The sequence below is a fragment of the Aspergillus wentii genome, assembly GCF_001890725.1.
Source record: "Aspergillus wentii DTO 134E9 unplaced genomic scaffold ASPWEscaffold_9, whole genome shotgun sequence".
NCBI classification, from domain to species: domain Eukaryota; kingdom Fungi; phylum Ascomycota; class Eurotiomycetes; order Eurotiales; family Aspergillaceae; genus Aspergillus; species Aspergillus wentii.
This window is the reverse complement of record NW_024467840.1, coordinates 609,400-631,212: the sequence shown is the minus strand read 5'-3', so window position 1 is coordinate 631,212 and position 21,813 is coordinate 609,400. Positions and strand designations below refer to the sequence as shown.

The window sequence follows — 21,813 nt, the reverse complement described above, 5'->3', positions numbered from 1 at the left end:
GAAAAAAGTAGCTTGTGTTCTGGACATCCAGCCAACTTCCTCCTCCACATCCATCCAACACCGTTTGCAAAAGGCCGATTCAACACCCCAAAGCCATCATGTCGTCGCGATTAATGTGGAGGAGCTTGCACTTCAGTGCGAAGCGGAGGATGGCAGTGCCTCCAACACCTTACCGGTGTTTCTCGTGCTCCTTGCGAAACCAAAACCAACCAAACAAATCCGACGAGGCCGAACGCATGACACATTTCGGATTCACCAATGTGCGTGAATCGGATAAGGAGTCTATGGGTATGTTGATATCTGTTCTTGGGGATTCAATTCCATCCTGGGTGGTAAGAAGGAGGAGGAGCTAACAACCGAATAGTTCGATCGGTATTCAGCTCCGTTGCCTCATCCTACGATGCGATGAACGACTTCATGTCCCTGGGAATCCACCGACTCTGGAAAGACCACTTCGTCCGCTCCCTGAACCCCGGATCCGCCCTGCCGTCTCGCGACACCGACACCACCGGCAAAGGCTGGCAGATCCTCGATATCGCCGGCGGGACCGGCGACATTGCCTTCCGCATGCTGGACCACGCTACGAACATCAACAATGACCACGAAACCAAGGTGACCATCTCGGATATCAACCCGGAGATGTTGGCCGAGGGCAAGAAGCGCAGCATCGATACCCCATACTACAACACGAAGCGATTGTCGTTTGTCGAGGCCAACGCGCAGGAGATGCCGCACATCGCCGATAACTCGATTGATTTGTACACGGTTGTTTTTGGAATTCGCAACTTTACGGATAAGCAGGCGGCGTTGGAGGAGGCATACCGCGTGCTGAAGCCCGGTGGTGTGTTTGCGTGCATGGAGTTCAGCAAGGTGGACAACGAAGTGTTCAATGCGGTTTACAAGCGGTGGAGCTTCAGTGCTATCCCTCTGATCGGACATCTGGTTGCAGGTGACCGTGATAGCTACCAGTACCTGGTTGAGAGTATCGAGCAGTTCCCCAGCCAGGAGGAGTTCCGGGGCATGATTCAGAAGGCTGGGTTTATGATCCCCGGCAAAGGATTTGAGAATCTTACGGGTGGTATTGCGGCAATTCACAAGGGAATCAAGCCTTTGCAAAAGTAATGTTTGAAGGAGCTTTGTATCTTATCTCATTTCCTTCTATTGTGTATGTATAATAGCAGCTCGGCAATGTATTATTATGATAGAATCCATATGTCGACTATCCAGACAGGAGATTATTGTCTGTCTATTGTTAGCTGTCGGGATAGCACCATATGACCAATTCTATCAGTTTATAATAACCAGCAGTCTATATCATAATAATTAGCCTTGATGGTGTGATGCGGACCTTAAACTTTGCTTCCGATTTCGCTTCGTCGCGTTCCGGCTGCGTTCAGGGTCGTTGACTGAATTTACCATCATGCAGAGAGTTACTAACTGATGTAGAGGTGGTTATTGTGATTGGCATGAATGTTTTTATCTCCTGCATCTTTGCATCCCAGTCGATCATTTGCAAATCATTTCTGTTCCACCTCCGATTTTATCTCCGAGACTTGAGATAACCGTTATTCTGGCCTCCACTGCCCCTCCACTCTAATCCCAGCTGTCTTTGTCTCGGATAGGGCGGATTTCTATTTTTTTCCCTCTCCAGGAACCTCTCCAGGATTCCCCCTGGGAAGAGAAGAGAGACAAATAGGTAGTTCGTGGCGCGTCCTGTATCTGGAGCAATGCATCTCAAACACCACCAGCACGCCTCTCCAACCACCATCACGATGCCTCCCTCGGCCTATGGAGATTTCCCCGTTCAACTGCCACTAACTCCACCATATCCGACAGAGCCGCTGCCACGATCGACAACCAAAGATGCAGCTTCGGTGGCCACGGCTGTCCATGTCATTGGGACGGAGCGTGCAGCCCTAGCCCACCTGGAGCAGCTCTACCAAACAGATCAACTGGCGCAGGAGAATCTCGGACGCGCCGTGAGTCAAATTGCGCGCAGTATGCGCAACGGCGGCAAGGTGGTTGCATGCGGGGTTGGAAAGAGTGGCAAGATTGCTCGCAAGATCGAGGCGACGATGAATAGCGTGGGCATCAATAGTGCTTACTTGCATCCGACGGAGGCATTGCATGGTGATCTAGGGATGGTTCGACCGGTATGTGTTGGTTGGTTGTATCTATATGCTGAGCTTGATGGAACTGACTGTTTGTCTTCTGGGATAGAGTGATACCCTCCTGTTGATTTCGTTCTCCGGTCGTACTTCAGAGCTTCTCCTGCTTCTTCCTCATATTCCGCAATCTATCCCAGTCATCGCTATTACATCTCATTTGCATCCGTCAACATGTCCTCTACTCTCGTTCCATCCATCCGAGATGGGTATCCTCTTACCGGCCCCCATACATGAAGACGAAGAGTCCTCCATCGGACTATCTGCCCCGACTTCCTCTACAACGGTAGCCCTAGCTTTGGGGGATGCATTGGCTATCGCTACAGCTCGACGACTACACACTACCCCAGGGAGAGGCCCAGCGGAGGTCTTCAAGAGCTTCCATCCAGGCGGTGCAATCGGGGCTGCATCCAATATCTTGACGCCCATGAGTATGTCGGCAACCTCCTTCAGTTCGACTTCATTGGATGACCTCCAAAGCCTCCCACCATCAATCTCTACTCATAATCATTTACCCCCAGCCACTTCTTCAGACCAAAAATTATCACCACCAATCTCTGATATTTTAGTCCCTCTCGACCAGATCCCAACTGTATCACCATCTTCTTCCTCCTCATCAAAAACTTCATCACCATCCAATATCCGCTTCCTAGACATTCTCCTCACAGCCATCCAAAACCCAGCCGCCAAATCATGGGTCTTCCTCTCTCCATCGGAAATCATCCCACCCCGACATATCCGCTCTCTCTCCCAACACGGAAATAACACGGACATTCCCGTGTCCGACCTGGGCACTGTAAAGGGTTTGCCCTTCTCCATCCACCGGGACGATTGGCTTACGATTCCGGGATCGAGAACAGCCCCAATCGACGACATCCGTCGACTCATTTCCCAGGCGAGGGTAGAAACCGGTGCACCGGTTAGTGTTGTTGCTCTTATGAGTGAGAAGGATCGGGGGGTTTGTTTGGGAGTTTTTGAGGTGGGGGATCTTTGGGATGACTGTGGTTGAGTTGCATGGATGCCTTTCCATTTGGTTGATAATTTTTCCTGATGCTTAACGAATGTTACGCTATATTTCTTTTGTTTCTGGTTACAGCCATGTATATACTAATGTAAATAAACCGAGCAGATTAAGTTTGACCATACTTGATCGAAACATACACGTCAAGTCAGTATATAGAACTGTAGTCAGAGGACTGCTAAGTAGTCTCTTCCAAGGATTAGGAACAAGGCCGTTGTATCATGGCAGGAGTATAGACATCCATACATGGTAGGTAGAATCAACAATATAGGACTGTACTTGCTATACAATACCTCCTTCCCATTCCAATATTTCCCACTTGCCTATTCCAGTATATCGCAAGAAATTCAATGAATATAATCAATAAAAAGCTGAGTTCGAAGAACAATTTATCAAGGAATCTGAACTCGTCTTAATCGAATAAGAACGTGAATATAGACAGAGTGAATCACCTCATTATAAATATGATCATCCTGTCATATGGAAGCCACCACAACTTCTCCCTTTGCTCTACTCTACTCTACCTTGAACTGAACTGTCCTCGATATTCCAGGCACTATCGTAAACCTTGCCCACTCTAGCGATGGGTGTCCGCGATGCTTTTCTCACTGAAAGAGAACTACAAAGATATCTGCGAAAGCAGAAATATCCCGACAAACTGGAGGAAAAGAAACATCATCTCGAAGATTCTTTTAGACAAGAACAGCTTTTACCTAGGAAACGTATATGCCGGCAGCGGTCTTTACCACGTCAAAAGAAGAGCCAACAACACCATGTACTATATGGACTGGACGTTGATCTCAATCGCCCCGGAGAGGTTGGGGGTAACAAGGTATGTGTCTCCTTTTCGGACTGTGAAGGAAGAGTTTAAGCTAGGTTGCTGACTTTGGTATTCGCAGTCTCTCGAGCTTTCCGGTCCGAGGGTGTACCTCGATTGACCCAGATGCCACATTTGGGCCCTCCATCCAGATCTAGATGATATCGAACAACCGCTTCTAAATTGCGGAAGATCCACTAGGATGACTAGTGGAACCTACAGCGAGATTTTAGAAGCAAAGATCTGCAGAAAGTACGATGAACATTGTCAGCTAGTTCCTGAAGTCACCTTCGAGCACGCTGTAACCAGTGCCACAAAGGGCACTTTTGCTGAACTTGGCGACTCAGGATCGTTCGTTTTCACGGAGGGCGGGAGAGTGGTTGGGCTGTTCATGGGGGGCGGAGGGGTTGAGCGAAAAGACGTCTTTTACTTCTCTTACATTGAGGATGTCTTTGACGACATTAGGGCTGTCACTGGGGCCCAAGAAGTCCGCATTGCATATCTAGTTAAACAGATTTGCTTATTGAAAGGGGGGGGAAGTGACGACTGCTTTTTTCATTTTATCACCCGCGGGATGTTTCTCTAATGTATAGTAGCTAGTTGTGGCATGTCTTGTCCGTCTTGATCTTTTATGTCAAAATGGAGTGCGTGTAATTCATGGATGCATATGGCTTGGTGAAAGAAAATTGTGCAGCGCTTATTCTTCTTGTCTTTTGACTAGTACACTTGATGTGTTTTAGATAGTGTTATTTCAATTTGATATGTCCCAAGGAAATGTTGGCACTGATCATTCTGGTTGATCATAATGTAGATATAATTCTAGGTCTAGATAGTGATACCAGACTCTGGTACTCACTCAAATGACAGGTACATAGGGTTTGTGCAAAGGGTATAAGAAAAAAAAAAGCAAACATGTTTATCGTATGCTCTATGGCATTAATGACACCCAAACGCCCCCGAATCAGAATGTTTTGTAGTATATTGTTACCACATGGTATGGGCGTTTTCTGGAGTAATTTTCCTTGTCAACCATGCGATGAAAATACCTTTGGTTTCTCTTCCCATTTCAAGGCTCGTGTCGGATATAGATACTTCCAGAGTTCAGGGTATTGTATACCGCAAACTGAAAGCACAACTGGCTGATACAAAGCCACGAAAGAACCTCTTGGGTCGCCACTTGGGAAGGGTTGTCAAGCTGGGGCAAGGTGTAGGCGGCCTTGCTGTACCAAGGAAGCGAACTTGTGATATCGCTATCATGGTAATAGACTAACGAAGGCGGTTCGTAACTCATATCGTAGGCTGACTGGTCGTGAAAGGCTGGAGATAGGATCAAACCGAGGTCCCTTTGCCCTTATCGGTGGCCGACCTATCCTCTTCGTACAAATGGTGTTTCTCGATGTAGTTGATGACAGGAACCGGGATCAAATAGCGAACGCTCATATCACGTCTCAAGAACAATCGGATTTTGGTGCTGCTGACATCATTTTGAATGAGTTGTTGGATGACATGGATGTTGTCCTTCCACTGTTGCAGGGCAGCGAGTGCTTCGTCGATGTCTGTTCCGCTACGCTCGACGATGAAAGACTGGGAGCAAATTCATATTAGCGAATGCATGTGAGCCGAAGAGCACATAACTAGGCATACCTCGTATTTTCCAAGGATGTGATCCAGATCCTTTGGATTCCAGACACCCGGAGTTGACATGGTGTGAATCAGATCCGCACCGGCCAAGAGGGCAATCCGCACGGGCTTCCGAGCGCCATTTCCAATGTCAATGCCCTGTCGCACAGTGTTGATCTCGTAGTCAAAATGGTCCAGGACAACGGCGGTCGGTTGGTATTCCTTCTTCCTAGGTTCCCAAGTATCCACCATCAGCCAGTCGGAGGATTCCACGGCCGCTTGACACATCGCGACACTAATATCACACATGGTCAATAAATCACTCTTTGCCCCCCCAAGATAGAAAATATCCTACCGATGCTCTGCACTGGCAAGACCCGCCTTGCGATACGCGTCCGACACAGGGGAAAGATAGCCTCCGACAACTTCGAAATTGGTGTTGAATTTGGCATGATCGGCAGCCATCTCGAACATACGCAAATGCAAATAAGTGATAGGCGAAAAAGAACCACAAGCAACCAGAATCAACGGGGTCCTTTCCGGGTCTTCCATCTTGGGCTTCATACGGAAGTCGGGAAAAGCGTAATCGTCGTCATTAGGCAATGCGGGGGGTAAAGGAGGGGTCTGCTGGACATTGTCGCGCTGTCCTCCGGCGACATCCGTCATGGTGAAGATGGTATAAGTTGTGTTGTAGTAAAGTTGAATAGGAATAGGGGATGTAACAACGGTCCAGAAATGATGAGACGGATGACGGAAGGGGAAAGGGATGAAGAAAGAAAGAGGGAGGCAAAAGGTGGCGGCGGGCGGGGGAGGAAAAAAGGCTTTTTATCTTTCCGGGGGAAAAAGACAAAAAAAGGCGATCGGTGTGAGTCGGAGAGCAGCCGGTAAAAAGTGTTTAAGAAGGCGATCAGAAGCAATTATTAATCGTCTCCGGGATGCTCAAGATGGAGAGGTTCGTCTTCTGGAAAAAGAAATGATCATTCTGGGCTGAGTGGTTATTGATTGATGAACGAGATTAACCGGTGGGCCGCAATCTGGAGCACGCGAGCGGGGTTGATGGAGACGAGCTGAATGAAGCTGAAGTTATTATTGAAATTGAAGCTGAAGCTGGGGCTGGGGCTGGGGCTGAATCGGTGTATGAATGCGGGAAATCGGAGGATCAAACGGTGATACCGATAATATTGTGACGCTGGACGAGTCTATACAAACTTCCTTCGGGAATCGAGTCCGATGCTGTCAGGATGAGTCAACTTGTATAACATTGGAGATGTTATTTATTATTTTGATGGAATAGTAGGCATTTTTATTGGAATATTATGCTAATAATAAATATTAGTATCAGTATATCGTAGATTGATATTTGCGAGATATAAACGTTGGACAGCCGGAGTGATGCCATACCAGACATGTTTCATCCAAACAATGAGATAGATCAATTAATTCGAATTCCAGCTGGTTGAATTGCCCCTTTCGATCCACAGCTCCTTTTAATCCCTTTGAATCTTTTGATTGTTTTGGTCATTTTGCATCTTCCTGCAGCCCTGGCGATGCAGCGTAGTTAATCATCGTCGTGGATAGAACCATCAGCAACACGAGGGGGATTGCTAAACGCCATCCTCCAGACCAGTCAATTCATCTGCAATATTTCTCCATCTTGGCCATCTGCCTCCGATTCTGTTTCTTCCCCTGGCGAGCTGAGCCAGGTGTTGCACTTTCGTTGTCTGGCGCTCTCCGGACTCTTTGGCAGCGTCACACACTCTCTCCACCACGTCAACTCATCCTCCCCAACTTCACTTCTTCCTCTTCTCTTCCTCCTCTTCCTTCACCAACCAACCCATCTTCCACCCCCTGTGGCTATCCCATTTTTCTGGTCGCTTTTGCCATTTTGGGTTCTTATTCCTGTCCCGTCTTTTATTTAGATATTCTTTGATTTGTTTCGCTCTTTGACTCGCCTCCCTGACTATTATCTTTCCCCTCATCCGCCGCCCACGACGGAAACAGCTCCATCCACCGCTATCAACTCCACGACTCCCAACTCCTCCTCAACCACACCACTCCTTCAGAGTTGCGGATGGCGGGCTGAGCGGTGACTACAAGCGAGAACTCCTCACATTGAGCCCTCGTTTGAGCAATTAACATATGGCCAGGCAAAGGGCCACCTTACACCGCCAGGACCCTCTTGAGGACGCTCCCACTGCTCCATCCCCCTCTTCTTCACCCGCCACTGCTGGAGCTGCTGCCGCCAGGTACATATATCACTCTTTTCCTCGCTCAGTCTCCTTTCGTCTTCAACACTTGATCCCATCACCTTTCCATCGTGGTTGCGGCCAGGTTCCATCTCCCTGAGGACCCGGCAGTAAGACTTCGGCGGATGATCTCATTATCCTGCTTTATCCCATCATTGCTGTCTCTCCCTCTTCCTGTGCCCTGATTCAGCCCTGTTTGGATGGGCGCTGCTTCTTCACTACACCATTCGTTCTTCTTTTCACCCTGCATTCGCCTTCTCTTCTCTCTCACCTACCGGAAAGAGTCAGCTTCTCATGTCCTCCAGAATTACTCGTTCAGCCGCACGACTCGCTGCAGACACCTCGTCCGCCGGCTCCGGCCCCTCTCCCTCGATTCCCGCCGCTGGTTCGGCTCCGTCCCGGAAGCGCAAGGCCTCGACTCGACGTGATCGTTCCCTCGACGCCCCGGAACAACAGCCAAATCCCCCCTCCCCACCCCGGAGAGCCAAGAGACAGCGGATTGCACCTCCCCCCGAGACGGCTGCCGCGCCCGCTGGTCCCCGCCGTGGTACCCGAAACCGCAACGCTATGTCCCAACCCGGGTGAGTATTGATCCCGAGGTACATCGTATGGCAGTGGCTAACAAGATGCCCCCTAGTCCATCTTCGCATCCCACGGAGGATCCCTCGAGAAACCCAATATCCTCGCCTCCACAATCCAGACGCAAGTCTAGCCGAAATGGAAAAGTATCGCAGGGTAAGGCTTCGAGTGAGGGATACAAAAAAGCATTAAATACGGTTCGCATATTGACTGTCTATCTCTTTACCAGAACGCTTGTCAACAACACAATCTCCCCCGCGTCGACAAAAGAAGCGACAGACCAGGACTAACCCCGATACGATCATGAAAGAAGCGGAAGAGGAGTTAGAAAGCCCAGATCAAAAAGAGGAACGGGATCCATCCCCACCTAGTGAAAGCAACGATGGCACAAATCCTTCTGTCCTCGACGATGATGACGACGACGATGACGATGGAGATCCTTTTCACAATAGCTTGTTTGGGTCCCGGAGCCCCCTGGGCCTCCAAAGTACCCTGCGTGCACTCAGCGGCATGATGTCGGGCATGTCCTCTCGCCTCCGAGATATCCTTTCCAACCTGAGAATGAAAGACGACCCCTCCATCCAACTGATTGCACTGCAAGAGCTGTCTGATCTTCTTCTTGTTTCAAACGAAGACAACTTGTCCGGCCAATTCTCTCCAGATCCCTACGTAAAGGAGCTGGTTTCCTTGATGCAGCCTAACGATTTTGGAGAAGAAAACCCAGAGATAATGCTGCTTGCTTGTCGATGCCTGGCTAATTTGATGGAGGCCCTAAGAGGCTCTGTGGCGAATGTTGTTTACGGAGGGGCAGTGCCGATCTTGTGCCAGAAGCTCCTTGATATCCAATTCATCGATCTGGCCGAGCAAGCCCTCAGTGTGAGTGAAACATTCTGGTTCAAACCAGGAATAGGATGCGCGAAAGCTAATTCTTAACCAGACCCTTGCTAAGATCTCTGTCGACTTCCCTGCATCCATCGTGAGAGAAGGCGGACTGACAGCTTGCTTGACATATTTGGATTTCTTCCCGACCAGCACTCAGCGTACTGCAGTGACTACGGCTGCCAACTGTTGCCGCAATCTCCCTCACGACGCGTTCCCGGTTGTTCGCGACGTGATGCCGACCCTTCTCAACGTGCTTTCCAGCAATGATCCCAAGGTTGTTGAGCAAGGCTGTCTGTGTGTGTCCCGAATTGTGGAGAGTTTCAAACACAAGCCGGAAAAGTTGGAGGAGCTGATCGAGCCCGCAATGCTGAAAGCTGTACTTCGTCTCCTGCTTCCTGGCACTACAAACCTGATCGGACCGCACATCCACACCCAGTTCCTTCGTGTTCTTGCCATCGTATCCAAAGCCAGCCCCCGTCTGTCAGTCGAGCTGCTCAAGATGGAAGTGGTCGATACCCTGTATCAAATTCTTACCGGGGTTTCTCCGCCCCAGAGCGTGGAGAACACCGCAGTCAAGATGGACAGCGTGCTCGTCATGCAAGCTTTAATTCATCGCCCAAGGGAACAGGTATTCGAGACCCTCAATGTCATTTGTGAGCTTCTACCTGGAGTTCCAAGCCGACAGGGCCAGCAAGCGGACGGTATGCTGGGTGCCTATCTGGACAGCAATATGGATGTTGGGTCGAAGTCGCCGAAAGCGAAGGAATTGCTCGAGAAAAGACGGTCTCTCTTGATGGATTGCAAGACTGAACTCAAGCGGTTTGCCATGATTTTGTTACCAACTCTGACTGATGCTTACTCTAGCACTGTCAATCTTGGGGTTCGACAGAAGGTTCTTATCGCTCAGCTAAAGATGCTTCATAACCTAGATGCTACTGTAGTAGAAGAAGCTCTGCGCACTGTCCCGTATGCCTCGTTCCTTGCTTCTATTCTGTCACAGAAAGACCATCCGTCATTGGTCTCGTCAGCTCTGAGGTGCGCCGAGCTTCTGTTCCAGAGGCTCGAAAATGTCTATCAACACCAATTCCATCGTGAGGGCGTCATATCCGAAATTGTAAAACTAGCAGAGGGCCCCTTGTCAACCGAAAAACAACACCGTGACTCGCCCGCTGCCGCTGCCACGGGCTCATCCGACAATACTCATCAGGAGCCCAATGCAACTGATCGTGACGCCGCTAAGGGAGATGGCACCCCAGAGGATGGTGCTCCAGCTGATTTTGACGGTAATGACGCGATGGATGAAGACGACGAGCAAGATGACGATAGGGATGAAGATAATGAGGATATGTCGGACTCCGAAAGCTCTTCTTCTTTCTCCGGCCAAATTCTCTTCGCCAAAATGGACAACGCTATCAAGGATCTCGTCATCCGTGATGCTCGTGCTTTCCTTGAAGTCTACGAGGCCAGCAACGGCTATGCCGTTCGGGACAAAGCGCTTGAGATCCTGAATAAATTGCAGGCCCTGGCTGCAGAGATAGAAACTTGCTATTTTGGCAACGGAGATGGAAATGGCCTTCCGCTGTTCAAAAAATTGGCTTCATATTTCGACGGTGATGCCTTGGAAAGTATGACCAGCTCTGAACTGCTTAATTCAAACATCATCAAAGTCCTTCTGGATGTCTTTGGTGATTTTCAATGTGGGTCTTTTGAAATGCGAAGCTTTCCATTATTTTATTTTATTGCTGTTGCTAATCTTGTACATCGTTTTCAATAGCCGCATCCATGCGTGAGGCCCGTGCTGCTTTTCTGCAGGCGTTCATGGGGTCAAGAATCTCTGAAAAGGCCCAAAGCCAGAGTACTGCCACTACACCATTTAGTGTGCTAATCCAGAAGCTGCAGGACCTGCTCAGCCGGACTGAGCATTATGAAGTGCTTACTGTCAGCCACAACTCACTGGAGAACACACGGAGCAATGCAGCCTACATGCTGGGCAAGCAGCTGAGACTCAAATTGGTAGCAGATGATGAATCCGAAATACCCCGTGCATACAGAAACATTATGGTTTCTATCCATGCCATCGCGACTTTCAAGTCCCTGGATGACTTCCTTCACCCGAGGATCAGCCTGTCAGACCGCCCAAGACCGTCGCGCACCCGTGATACGATTCTGTCCCAGATTGCCAATGCAGCACGGCTTCGAGATCAGCTTGCCGGTGGCAATGAATTGCCAGGCAGTGAAACTTCAAACCCGCTACGATCGTCCACGAGTACCAACCAACCTCCCCAAGCAGACAATTCCAACGCTGGCACGAAAGACTCAACGGCCGAAAACCGAGAGCGCCCAACAAGGCCCAGGAGGTCTGGTCGACACCAACCTGCTCAGACAGAGGAAGAAAACGGTGAGGAGCCATTGGAATGTGCAGACGAAAGGCAATTGAGCGAAGAGGAAGAGGAAGAGGACGACGATGGTGATGAGGATGATGCTCTCAATGCTATCGTGGATGATCTGGATGACGACCTCTCCGATGACAACGTTCATGACCCGACTGCTGTTAACATGGAAGTGGCTTCCACGGGCAAGGTGACTGCTCGGAAGGAAGATGGGACTCGTGTCGCAACCCCATCTCAGTCTACACCAGCGTCCAAGTCGTCGTCGTCAGCACCCGGCTCTGCGTTGAATCAAATGGGAAGCAGCAGCTCGTTGGCCATGGCTGGCCGTCCGTTTTCGTATGCCGCCGCCATGGCTTCTCCCCCTCAGGACTGGCATCTCGAATTTAGTGTAGATGGCAACCCGGTTTCAAGCGAGACAACAATCTATCGCGCCGTCCACCACAATCGTGAGCAGGTGGAATCCAACGCACGGAACGTTTGGTCCGCTGTTCATACTGTTCAATTCAAGCGGGTGCCAGGACCACCCCCTGCGGAGCCTTCTACGCTCAATTCCAGCCTCTCCGAAGCCTCGTCGAAGGGCGACAGTCTCGCTATGCCACCATCGCTCGACAAAGACTCGATCACATCCTCGATTCTTCGCCTGCTGCGCGTTCTCCACCAAATGAATGTGACTCTTGATGATATCATAGCTGAAGCCAAGGAGTTGATCGCACTCAAGCCAGAGTCATTGGCCCAGTTTATTAACACGAAGCTTACCGCCAAGCTCAATCGACAGCTGGAGGAGCCATTGATTGTTGCTAGCAGCTGCCTTCCTAGCTGGAGTGAGGATCTCGCTCGCGTCTTTGCTTTCCTTTTCCCATTCGAGACACGTCACCTATTCCTGCAGTCGACAGCCTTTGGTTATTCACGAGCGATGATGAGATGGCACAACTCCCAGAATGAAAACGACAGCCGCATGGACCGTCACGCGGAACGGCCATTCCTTGGACGACTCCAGCGACAAAAGGTGCGGATCTCGAGAACTCGCATTCTAGAATCTGCGATGAAGGTAATGGAGCTTTATGGATCGTCGCCCAGTATACTTGAGGTGGAGTATTTTGAGGAAGTTGGTACAGGACTGGGCCCTACTTTGGAGTTCTACTCCACTGTTTCCAAGGAGTTCTCCAAGAAGAAGCTTAAGATCTGGAGAGAAAACGATTGCATGAATGACTCTGAGTATGCTTTTGGAAAGCGTGGTCTATTCCCGTCTCCCATGAGCGAAGAGCAGGCGTCTCAAGAATCTGGGAAGAAACAGTTGCAATTGTTCAAGATTCTGGGCAAATTTGTTGCCCGGTCGATGCTGGACTCCAGAATCATCGATGTTTCTTTCAACCCAGCTTTCTTTAGAATTGCCGATAGCTCATCTTTTGTTGCGCCATCACTCGGAACAGTTAAGGCAGTTGATCAGGATCTTGCCAACTCTCTACTTCTCCTCAAGCGATTTGCCAATGCCAAGATTGCCATTGACCAAAATAAGGCGCTCTCCGCCGCTCAAAAGGCGCAAGCTCTCCTTGATGTTGAGATTGATGGAGTGAAGGTCGAAGACCTAAGCCTGGACTTCACTTTGCCAGGATATCCTTCAATCGAGCTGGTCAATGATGGTTCCAATGTTTCCGTCACAATAGAAAACGTTGACTTGTATGTGGACCGGGTGGTTGATATGACCTTGGGTAGCGGCGTTCAACGCCAAGTGGAAGCATTCCGAACGGGATTCTCTCAAGTATTCCCTTACTCGGCCCTCCGGGCCTTTACCCCCAGCGAGCTTGTTATGCTGTTTGGACGGGTAGAAGAAGATTGGTCAATTGAAAGTAAGTGCATCACCATGGAAATGACCTGAGTATTCCGCTAACAGTATTTATCTAGCTCTTATGGACTCGATTAAAGCAGACCATGGTTTCAACATGGACAGCAGGAGTGTGCGAAACTTGCTCCAGACGATGAGTGAGCTGAGCACGCAACAACGACGGGACTTCCTACAGTTTGTTACGGGTAGTCCAAAGCTTCCAATTGGAGGTAAGAAAGAGAAAACCGCTATCTCAAGTATCAATATGCTAACTTTTCATCGCTAGGCTTCAAGAGTCTCATACCCATCTTTACAGTCGTTTGCCGACCCAGCGAACCACCATACACGCCAGACGACTATCTGCCCAGTGTCATGACGTGCGTGAATTACCTCAAGTTGCCCGACTACAGCAGCTTGGATGTTCTTCGAGAACGGTTGTCCGTGGCGATCAAAGAAGGCCAGGGAGCCTTCCATCTGTCGTGATTGCGGATTATCGGAGTCGTCTTCTTGGTTGTTCCATACCCCTCTTTCATGCATTTTTATCCCATATCGCTCTCGTTTTTGTTTTTGTGTGTTTCATCAAAAAAGATACAGCAGCAATCGTTGGTACAGTAGCTAGTAACATACCCTTTATCTGATGGCGGTGGGCGGTTTCTTTTTCTTTAATGATGGCATGAGTGAATCGCCGGCTTTGTTCTGTTCATTTGCCGGCCTGTTCAGTTCGGTTGTATCTTTTCGTGATTCTTTCCATGTTGTTATTTTCCTTGCTTGGGATGGAGACTCGAACAGTTTCATAATTCTTTAGATAGGAATGAAAGTACATGGCTTTGTATATGTGTGTAGATGAAGTTTATTAAGCTAATTGGTCTATCTATCTCTATCTCTATCTCTATTGCTATTTCTATTTCTATCTCTTATGGTCTATAGTCTATACAAACATGGGTATTCAAAAATCAACAAGTCATCACGCCAGATCAGTTTCTGTAAAGAGGAACCATGGACTGCATAAATAAAGTCAGCAAAGATTCCTCAAATGGGATACCCAGATAAACATACCTCTGCAAACTTAGGCTCAATAAACAAAGCCCTAGCCTCAGCCACCATGACAGCCTCACTGTCCTCCCTCCCCACAGCCGACAAACAAGTCATCTTCCCCTCAACCCAAGCCTTCCGTCCTTCGACCTTGACCGTCTCAGCGCGAAGCACATACACCCGATCCGGGGTGGCAGGCTTCCGAAAATCCACATTCAAATTCGCCGTCATGCCCAACCCACTCGGGAACGAAGCAGACACACACCTCGCAAAAGCCTCATCAAACATAACCGAGAGCAGGCCGCCATGCACAAACCCCGGATGTCCACAAAGCTCCGACCCAATGTGGAAAAGCGACACCACCCGGGTGTTGGCGTTGGTGGTAGACGACTTCTTCGAGGTAAACATGTACGGAGCTACAGTGACCTTCCCGGACCCGGTGATGGCGCCTCCGACAAAGTGAGTCCCGCGAAGAGCGGGGGGCATGGTGAGGTGTGGACGCGACTCTTTGAAAGTATGATCATGGCGGAGGGATTGGACGATGGGGAGGTTGGAGATGACGGTGTCGATTTTGTGTTGTTGTTGGGCGGGGGTGGGAGTTAGGAAGGGTTCTTTCCCTGGCGTTGAAGATGGAGATGGAGATGAGGAGGATGAAGATGTAGATGTAGAAGAGATATCATCGTGGACTGCAGCGGCGATTTTCACGGAGCGTTGCTGTTGCTGTTGTTGAGGAAAGGCGCTGCGAAGTGAAGCTATTCCAAAGGCCGGTTTTCGGAGGAGTCGAGGAGTTTTGGTGAGGAAAGACATTTTTGCTATTATATTGAGTATTGACTCTGGAGACGGTTAGTTGGATCTTCTTTATACTGAATTTATTGTTAGCGTTTAGCTCACCTGTCAAAAAGACCTAATTTTGATTCCAAAATAAACCCACGTGGGAAAAGATGCAGATCCAAAAAGCGTTGAAGAGAAGAAATAAAAAACGAACAGGGATCGCAGCGCCCAAAGAGGAAAAGCGGCAGGGAAATAAATGAAAAATTAATCAAAATGGAGACACGAAAAGAACGAAGAGAAACAGAATCTGATCGCCGGTGGAACCCGAAAAGTGGATAAGCGATTGGCAGTTCCGAATAGCGTCATTTCATCTATATCCAAAGAGAAGACATGCTCTTGATCCCTAAATGGCGACTCTTGCAGGTCGGACATCGTTTAGGAGTAGATCTAGGTATTTACTACCTCGATACTTGGGCAATGCAGACTTGAAGCTTTTCACGACCAGTATGGTGTGCTGTTTAGTAGAAAGATACTGTCGAAGAAACCCACAAATATGAGAATGGCTGTCAGAAATAGCTGCAGAGTATTCTTTAGGCAAGGAACAAGAAGTTGTCTTTTGTTCTTCTAGTCGATTTCTCGCATTCAATTCTATCTCTTGTGTTGTTGACCCTGTTTGCCCTCAAGTTCTTCTCTCTCCCTCCTTCTTCCTCTCCCTCTTCATCTTCCTCTTCCTTCAACTCCAACTTGATCTCAATTTATTTCCCACCTAATTTCTCTACTTTGGCCCATCTTTACTCTACTTCTTCTATATGGATAACATTACTCCCATCCTAGATTTCCTCCGCGAGCAAGTCGCAGAAGCCCGAGAGCAGCAAAGAGGAGAGCAGCCAGAAGCTCTCTCGGACCAGGACCTGGCTCTCCAGGCCTGGCAACAGGAGATAGAACAGTATGAGGCCCTTAGACTAGATCGTGACCTTGCCATTCGTCTTGGAGAGGGCCATGAATTACACCAAGACCAGCCAGGTATGCCCCATCAACTCTTCCTCCCCGGACTCGTACTGATATTCCCGGTAATAAAAGCCAATTCCAACCAGCCATCGAGTCATGTCATCCCAGATGGGGTGAGAGTGCAGTGTATATCTTGCACTGAAAACTTTGCAATCGCCAACACGATCAGAGCCCAGTGTTCGCACAACTACTGTGGAACTTGCGCCGCAAAGCTATTCAACAGTGCCCTTATAGACGAGACGCTCTTCCCTCCCCGCTGTTGCCGTGTTCCAATTCCAATCTCTACAGTTCGACATCTAGTAGGAGACGACTTCGTGAACAGATTCCATGAAAAGTGCCTGGAGCGTACCGACCCTAAGTCAACGTATTGTTCGAATTCTGCCTGCTCCAAGTACATTCTTTCTTACCTTGTCATGTTGAATGTCGTTACGTGTTAGATGAGGAGGCTCTGCGGTTGGGGGTGACAAAAGGTTGGCAAAGATGCTATCGATGCAGAACTCTCGTCGAGTTGAACACTGGCTGTAACCATATTACGTACGTGCTCTGCTATTTACCCGACTCTCTTCCCTATCTTCTTGGCTTATGATACTAACCGCATCCACTCATGTATAGCTGTCGCTGTGGTGCCGAATTCTGCTACGTCTGCAGCGCCGTCTGGCAAACCTGCGATTGTGAACTCTAGGATGAAGAAAGACTTGTTGATCAAGCCCAAGAACTCGCCAATCGTGATAGATTGCCTGGTCAACAACCCGCTGGGCAGGCACAGGTACAGCAGATGGTACAACGAGTGAGGGAAAGGCACGAGTGCGAACATGATGGGCAATGGAAGCGTGTCGGGGGTCGGCACCGTTGTCAGGAGTGTCGCCATTTGTTGCTTTTCTACATTCATGAGTGCGAATATTGTCTATTACGAGCGTGTGGTGAATGTCGATATAATCGATTGTAAGGGTTTGAAGATCTTCGAGGACTGTGTATCATGCTCTTGCTTTCCCTTCGTCTCTCTGGTGCGTCTACACGACGCGGAGATGTGAAACACTTTCAATATGACCGAACATGTTCGTCTTTATTATGCTTGAGCTTGAGACTGAATATGAGTTCCTTTCAATAGTCGAAGTGTGGATAATGAAATCAAAGGGCGATGACATGAAATTTTAAGTCTATCGGAATCATAAAACCAACAAATTCATATATACAGCCTAAACTAGACGAACCATGGTATAATACATTCATACCCAAATCAAAACTCCAACGGATCAACTTGTCCCAGGAACGAATTGTTACCCTCTCCCCGCAGCAGTGCTTCGATATCCACTCTCCCGGAAGTCAGATACCGCTCACTAACACCAACATTCACACGCTGGGAAAGCAGTTCCCTCAGCTCGGCTCGCATGGCAGCCAACTCACCCTTGGTGATACTGCCCTGCTTCTTCTCTCGCTCGTGACGACCACGGCCGCGTCCACGGCCCATACCCTGAGCGGCATCGAATTCCTCGCTGTCATAGTCAACACCGAGATCTTCAGCTGCGGCCTTCAGCCAGTTTTCTTCGGCGGAGACCTTCTCCTTGGCGATGTTGGAATCCACAATGCGAGAGGCGAGTGTCACACGGGGCTTGATGCGAGAGATAACCCGACGGTCTAGCTCAAGGGACTCGAGCGGCAAGCGTTTTGTCGAGGTATCCTTGGAGCTGGCGTGCACCTTGGCAGCGAGACGGACAACACCGACCATTTCCTCGGGGGCACAGATAATGACACTCTTTCCGGATGCACCAGCACGTGCGGTACGACCGGATCGGTGCACGTAGGTGTCTGCCGTGCGAGGAGCGTGGTAATGCACAACGAAGTCGATGCCCTTGATATCGAGACCACGTGCGGCAACATCAGTTGCAACTAGGATGGAGCTAGGGTCGGCGGTTGGGGAGGAGAATCGCTCAACGGAGCGGAGTCGAGCCTTCTGGATCATGGACGAGTGGAGGGCAAGGGCAGGGAGCTTCAGATTCTGGAGGAATTGGGTGAGTCGACGGACGGCGGAGATGGAGTTGGTGAAGATTAGTGTCCGGTGCTTGGGGTTGTAGAGAAGGAGTGCGTAGAGGTAGAGGTCCTAATCGACTTATTAGCTCTGATCCTTGTTTTGAGAAGACCTATTGACGGTAGCTTACCTTTTCCATTGCAGGACACTCAACTAGACCCTCCTTAAGACCCTCAGCCATCTGTGAAATCGGGTTCATGTCGATGAATTTGGGTTTCTCTTCTCTGAAATTGAGCTTCTGAAGGAGATACTCCATGGACTCTTTCTGGTCCATCACGTCACCTCCAGTCCAGCGCCCTTTACCTGCCAACTTCACCTGCAAATCGCGGTGGAAGGTAGCCGAGAAGACAAGTGTCTGTCTCTCCACCTTGTCAGAGGGCTCTTCCTTTTCTTCTTCCTCTGCATCATCGTCTTCTTCGACTCGGTCCAGGGAGCTCAGGATATCCTCGACTTCCTTGAAGTGACCTTCACTAAGGAGTCTATCGGCCTCATCCACAACGAGGAACTTGATTTTTTGCATCCTTGCCATCAATCCCTGTCCTGTGCTGAGAGTCTCCCACACTCTACCTGGTGTTCCGATGACAATATCAGCCCCAATCAATTGTCTCTGTTGCTTGTGAACCGAAAGACCGCCAGTCAAAAGTGCAATTCGCGCATCCGTGCCGGGGGCATTATTCGTAAGAGCACCAATGTGGTCCGCCAGCTGGTGCGCCAATTCTCTGGTGGGAGATAGCACCAGTGCAATCGGAGTCGATTCCTTCTTATCGGTCTGCTCCTCGGGGTTCTTTCGTCTTTGCTCCAGGTAGTGTTCGAGAATAGGGATGCCGAATGCTAGTGTTTTACCGGAACCAGTAGATGCCTTTCCAACGACGTCGTGGCCGTTCAAAATATGAGGAATGCAAGTGTTTTGAACTGCGGTCGGTGTGCTAAACTTCATCTTCGAAAGACTGGTGAGAATCTCCGGTGAAAGACCCAATGAGTCCCAGGCAGATACATCGGCGCCATCATCCTCTTCCTCGTCTTGAAGGGCTTCAAAGTTCAATCCTGGCTTGATACTTTGACCATTCTGCCCCTTGGAATCTTGGGCCTTTTGCTCTTTCTTTGCTTTCTGTGCCTCCTTTCTCTTTTCTTTTGCCGCCTCCTTCTTGGCCTGCTTCTTCGCAGCCTTGCTCTCCTTTTCCTCCTTTACATCAGCCTTCTCGTTTGGTTCTTCTTCGTTCGCTTCGTTCGCTTCGTCTGCTGGGGGAGCATCCGCTTTCTCCGGCTCATTGTCGCTAAACCCGGACCATTCGTCGTCGAAAGCTGGCTCTTTGGCCTTGGAAGCTTTCTTTTTCAGGTAATTATCTTTCTGCTTCCCAGAAACAGCCTGATTTCGTCAACTCATGCGCCCATCAATCACCCGTAACTCAACAATAAATCAGTACGCACCTTGAATCGAATCTCTCCGTTGCCTGGTGTTTTCACGATATCAACACCGTCGATTTCTTCTAACCCGAAAAATCCCTCCGCGTCTTCAATTCGATCGGGGAGAGGCACTTCGTTCCACTCGAGGTCATCGACCCCAATGAACCCATCCCAGCCGTTGTCATTCTGTGTCGCATTGTCGGGTTTACCAGCCTTCTTCTTCTTGTTAGACTGGTCATTCAGTCCTTTGGACTCTCTTTGACGTTTCTGACCCATGATTGTAGATTAATAAAGTGGAAGGCAAATAATGAATCCTTCTCGAGGTTTGCAACGACGCTGATTTATTTTTGCGCGAAAAGAAAAAAAGGCGGCAGAAAAAAAGTTGCCCGCCTTTGATCTTATCGTCTTTTCCCCCACGTTGAAAATCGCAGTCCGATTTCAACTCCGCCATTGAACGCCGACTTCTACGATATTTACCAGGAAATTCCCGCAGTCGAGAGAAGCCCATTTATACATTCTTCGCTATGGGTAAATCTTCCAAAGACAAACGTGATGCCTACTACCGACTGGCGAAAGAGCAAAATTGGCGTGCCCGTTCCGCCTTCAAGCTCATTCAAATCGACGAACAATTCGACCTTTTCGAACACGAGAGCCCGAAGAAAGTTACGAGAGTTGTCGATCTGTGCGCCGCTCCTGGAAGTTGGAGTCAAGTGCTGAGTCGAGTGTTGATCAAAGGAGAGAGTTTTGGCCGCCGGGCGTGGGTTGAGAAAAAGCGAAAGGAAAAGGAAGCGCTGGAGAAGGTGAAAAATGGAGCCGTGGAGCAGAATGAGGAAAGCGAGAAGGACAGTGCCGCTGAATTGAAGCCTCGAAAGAACGTCAAGATTGTCTCCATCGACCTTCAGCCTATGGCACCCCTAGAGGGCATTACCACTCTGAAAGCGGATATCACACACCCATCCACCATCCCTCTGCTCCTTCGTGCCCTAGACCCGGGAGCTTACGATTCTTCTGAATCGTCCCCTTCTGCTATAAGACAACCACATCCCGTCGACCTGGTCATCTCAGATGGTGCTCCCGATGTAACTGGCCTGCACGATCTGGACATCTACATTCAGTCGCAGCTGCTCTACTCAGCGCTGAATCTAGCCCTAGGTGTCCTGAGACCCGGAGGCAAATTTGTGGCTAAGATTTTCCGTGCCCGTGATGTTGATCTGCTCTATGCACAGCTTCGTACAGTGTTCGAGAAAGTCAGCGTTGCGAAACCAAGGAGTAGTCGTGCAAGCAGTCTGGAGGCCTTCGTGGTTTGTGAAGGATTCATTCCCCCTGCTGTCCACGATGGCGTTTTGGGAATAGATGCATTGAAGGACCCCTTGTTCAGTGGTGCAGCCGCTCCACGTTCTGCCTCAACTGATGGCAACGTCGGTGTGGAGGTCATGGACGAGGACCTCGATGGAGCTTCTACACAAGCCACCAAACTGACAGCAGCAAATCCCGCCACTGACTCCAGCCATGAAACCGAAGTCCGCAAACTCCACCCAGACTCGCACATCACGAAACCAGCTGCTCAAAATGACTCATCAGAAAAATTTGCCGTTGAAAACCGGTGGATTCCTTCCTTCATTGCTTGCGGTGACCTTTCCGCTTGGGACTCTGATGCCTCATATGCTCTGCCCCCTGATCATGTCAGTCTGGATCCTGTCCAGCCGCCTACGGCCCCTCCTTACCGACGCGCTTTGGAGATGAGAAAGGAAAAAGGTGGTGCGTACGGGAAGACCAAACTGGGCGCCATGGGGCGAGCATAATAGCTGCTGGTCCGATTGCATGGGAGGGCACCTTGTGTATATATTGCATTTGCTCATGGTGTTCTTTTTTCGATGTTTTCATGAATATTTCCTTGGTTTTGATGAGAAGACGATCGATGTCCCTACGGAGTTTGCTTCATACGGAGCAAAGCATATCTAAAAGTATATAGCAGATACCCATAGAATAAACAATGAATGGTTAAAAAAGCAATTAATTCTATAAGGCGA

General features: G+C 49.3%; 10 protein-coding genes across 10 annotated transcripts; 6 read left to right on the top strand and 4 right to left on the bottom strand.

Annotated features, from left to right (window-relative positions):
- Window positions 1-98: 98 nt before the first annotated feature.
- Window positions 99-1,122, top strand: ASPWEDRAFT_54946 (class I SAM-dependent methyltransferase; the record flags this gene model as incomplete). The annotated part of the gene is made up of 2 exons (XM_040838127.1): window positions 99-288; window positions 365-1,122. 2 exons carry the CDS (start codon window positions 99-101, stop codon window positions 1,120-1,122), a joined length of 948 nt encoding a protein of 315 aa, XP_040684005.1.
- A 692-nt stretch (window positions 1,123-1,814) lies between these two features.
- On the top strand, window positions 1,815-3,168 carry ASPWEDRAFT_98251 (uncharacterized protein; the record flags this gene model as incomplete). Its single annotated transcript, XM_040839627.1, has 2 exons — window positions 1,815-2,153; window positions 2,221-3,168. Coding segments are annotated over 2 exons (1,287 nt in total), but the record flags the coding sequence as incomplete, so codon positions are not given.
- A 601-nt stretch (window positions 3,169-3,769) lies between these two features.
- ASPWEDRAFT_32515 (uncharacterized protein) lies at window positions 3,770-4,803 on the top strand (the record flags this gene model as incomplete). Its single annotated transcript, XM_040833681.1, has 3 exons — window positions 3,770-4,018; window positions 4,275-4,490; window positions 4,744-4,803. 3 exons carry the CDS (start codon window positions 3,770-3,772, stop codon window positions 4,801-4,803), a joined length of 525 nt encoding a protein of 174 aa, XP_040684003.1.
- Window positions 4,804-5,332: 529 nt separating this feature from the next.
- On the bottom strand, window positions 5,333-6,289 carry ASPWEDRAFT_176990 (nicotinamide/nicotinic acid mononucleotide adenylyltransferase; the record flags this gene model as incomplete). The annotated part of the gene is made up of 3 exons (XM_040831589.1): window positions 5,333-5,587; window positions 5,648-5,918; window positions 5,979-6,289. The coding sequence occupies 3 exons, from the start codon at window positions 6,287-6,289 to the stop codon at window positions 5,333-5,335; spliced, it is 837 nt and encodes a 278-aa protein (XP_040684002.1).
- A 1,874-nt stretch (window positions 6,290-8,163) lies between these two features.
- On the top strand, window positions 8,164-14,025 carry ASPWEDRAFT_32513 (HECT-type E3 ubiquitin transferase UFD4; the record flags this gene model as incomplete). Its single annotated transcript, XM_040833680.1, has 7 exons — window positions 8,164-8,450; window positions 8,507-8,604; window positions 8,678-9,324; window positions 9,386-11,027; window positions 11,105-13,567; window positions 13,623-13,772; window positions 13,829-14,025. The coding sequence occupies 7 exons, from the start codon at window positions 8,164-8,166 to the stop codon at window positions 14,023-14,025; spliced, it is 5,484 nt and encodes a 1,827-aa protein (XP_040684001.1).
- A 381-nt stretch (window positions 14,026-14,406) lies between these two features.
- On the bottom strand, window positions 14,407-15,595 carry ASPWEDRAFT_45871 (PaaI family thioesterase). Its single transcript, XM_040836643.1, has 3 exons — window positions 15,466-15,595; window positions 14,599-15,407; window positions 14,407-14,543 (listed from the first exon to the last, which is right to left on the bottom strand). Exons 2-3 carry the CDS (start codon window positions 15,379-15,381, stop codon window positions 14,517-14,519), a joined length of 810 nt encoding a protein of 269 aa, XP_040684000.1. The 5' UTR covers window positions 15,382-15,407; window positions 15,466-15,595; the 3' UTR covers window positions 14,407-14,516.
- A 559-nt stretch (window positions 15,596-16,154) lies between these two features.
- On the top strand, window positions 16,155-16,790 carry ASPWEDRAFT_176987 (uncharacterized protein; the record flags this gene model as incomplete). Its single annotated transcript, XM_040831588.1, has 2 exons — window positions 16,155-16,368; window positions 16,426-16,790. The coding sequence occupies 2 exons, from the start codon at window positions 16,155-16,157 to the stop codon at window positions 16,788-16,790; spliced, it is 579 nt and encodes a 192-aa protein (XP_040683999.1).
- A 143-nt stretch (window positions 16,791-16,933) lies between these two features.
- Window positions 16,934-17,242, bottom strand: ASPWEDRAFT_176986 (uncharacterized protein; the record flags this gene model as incomplete). The annotated part of the gene is made up of 1 exon (XM_040831587.1): window positions 16,934-17,242. One exon carries the CDS (start codon window positions 17,240-17,242, stop codon window positions 16,934-16,936), a length of 309 nt encoding a protein of 102 aa, XP_040683998.1.
- A 348-nt stretch (window positions 17,243-17,590) lies between these two features.
- Window positions 17,591-20,059, bottom strand: mak5 (ATP-dependent RNA helicase MAK5; the record flags this gene model as incomplete). The annotated part of the gene is made up of 3 exons (XM_040833679.1): window positions 17,591-18,451; window positions 18,510-19,745; window positions 19,808-20,059. 3 exons carry the CDS (start codon window positions 20,057-20,059, stop codon window positions 17,591-17,593), a joined length of 2,349 nt encoding a protein of 782 aa, XP_040683997.1.
- A 175-nt stretch (window positions 20,060-20,234) lies between these two features.
- ASPWEDRAFT_45868 (tRNA methyltransferase TRM7) lies at window positions 20,235-21,812 on the top strand. The gene has a single exon (XM_040836641.1). The coding sequence runs from the start codon at window positions 20,308-20,310 to the stop codon at window positions 21,583-21,585; it is 1,278 nt and encodes a 425-aa protein (XP_040683996.1). The 5' UTR covers window positions 20,235-20,307; the 3' UTR covers window positions 21,586-21,812.
- Window position 21,813: the final 1 nt, after the last annotated feature.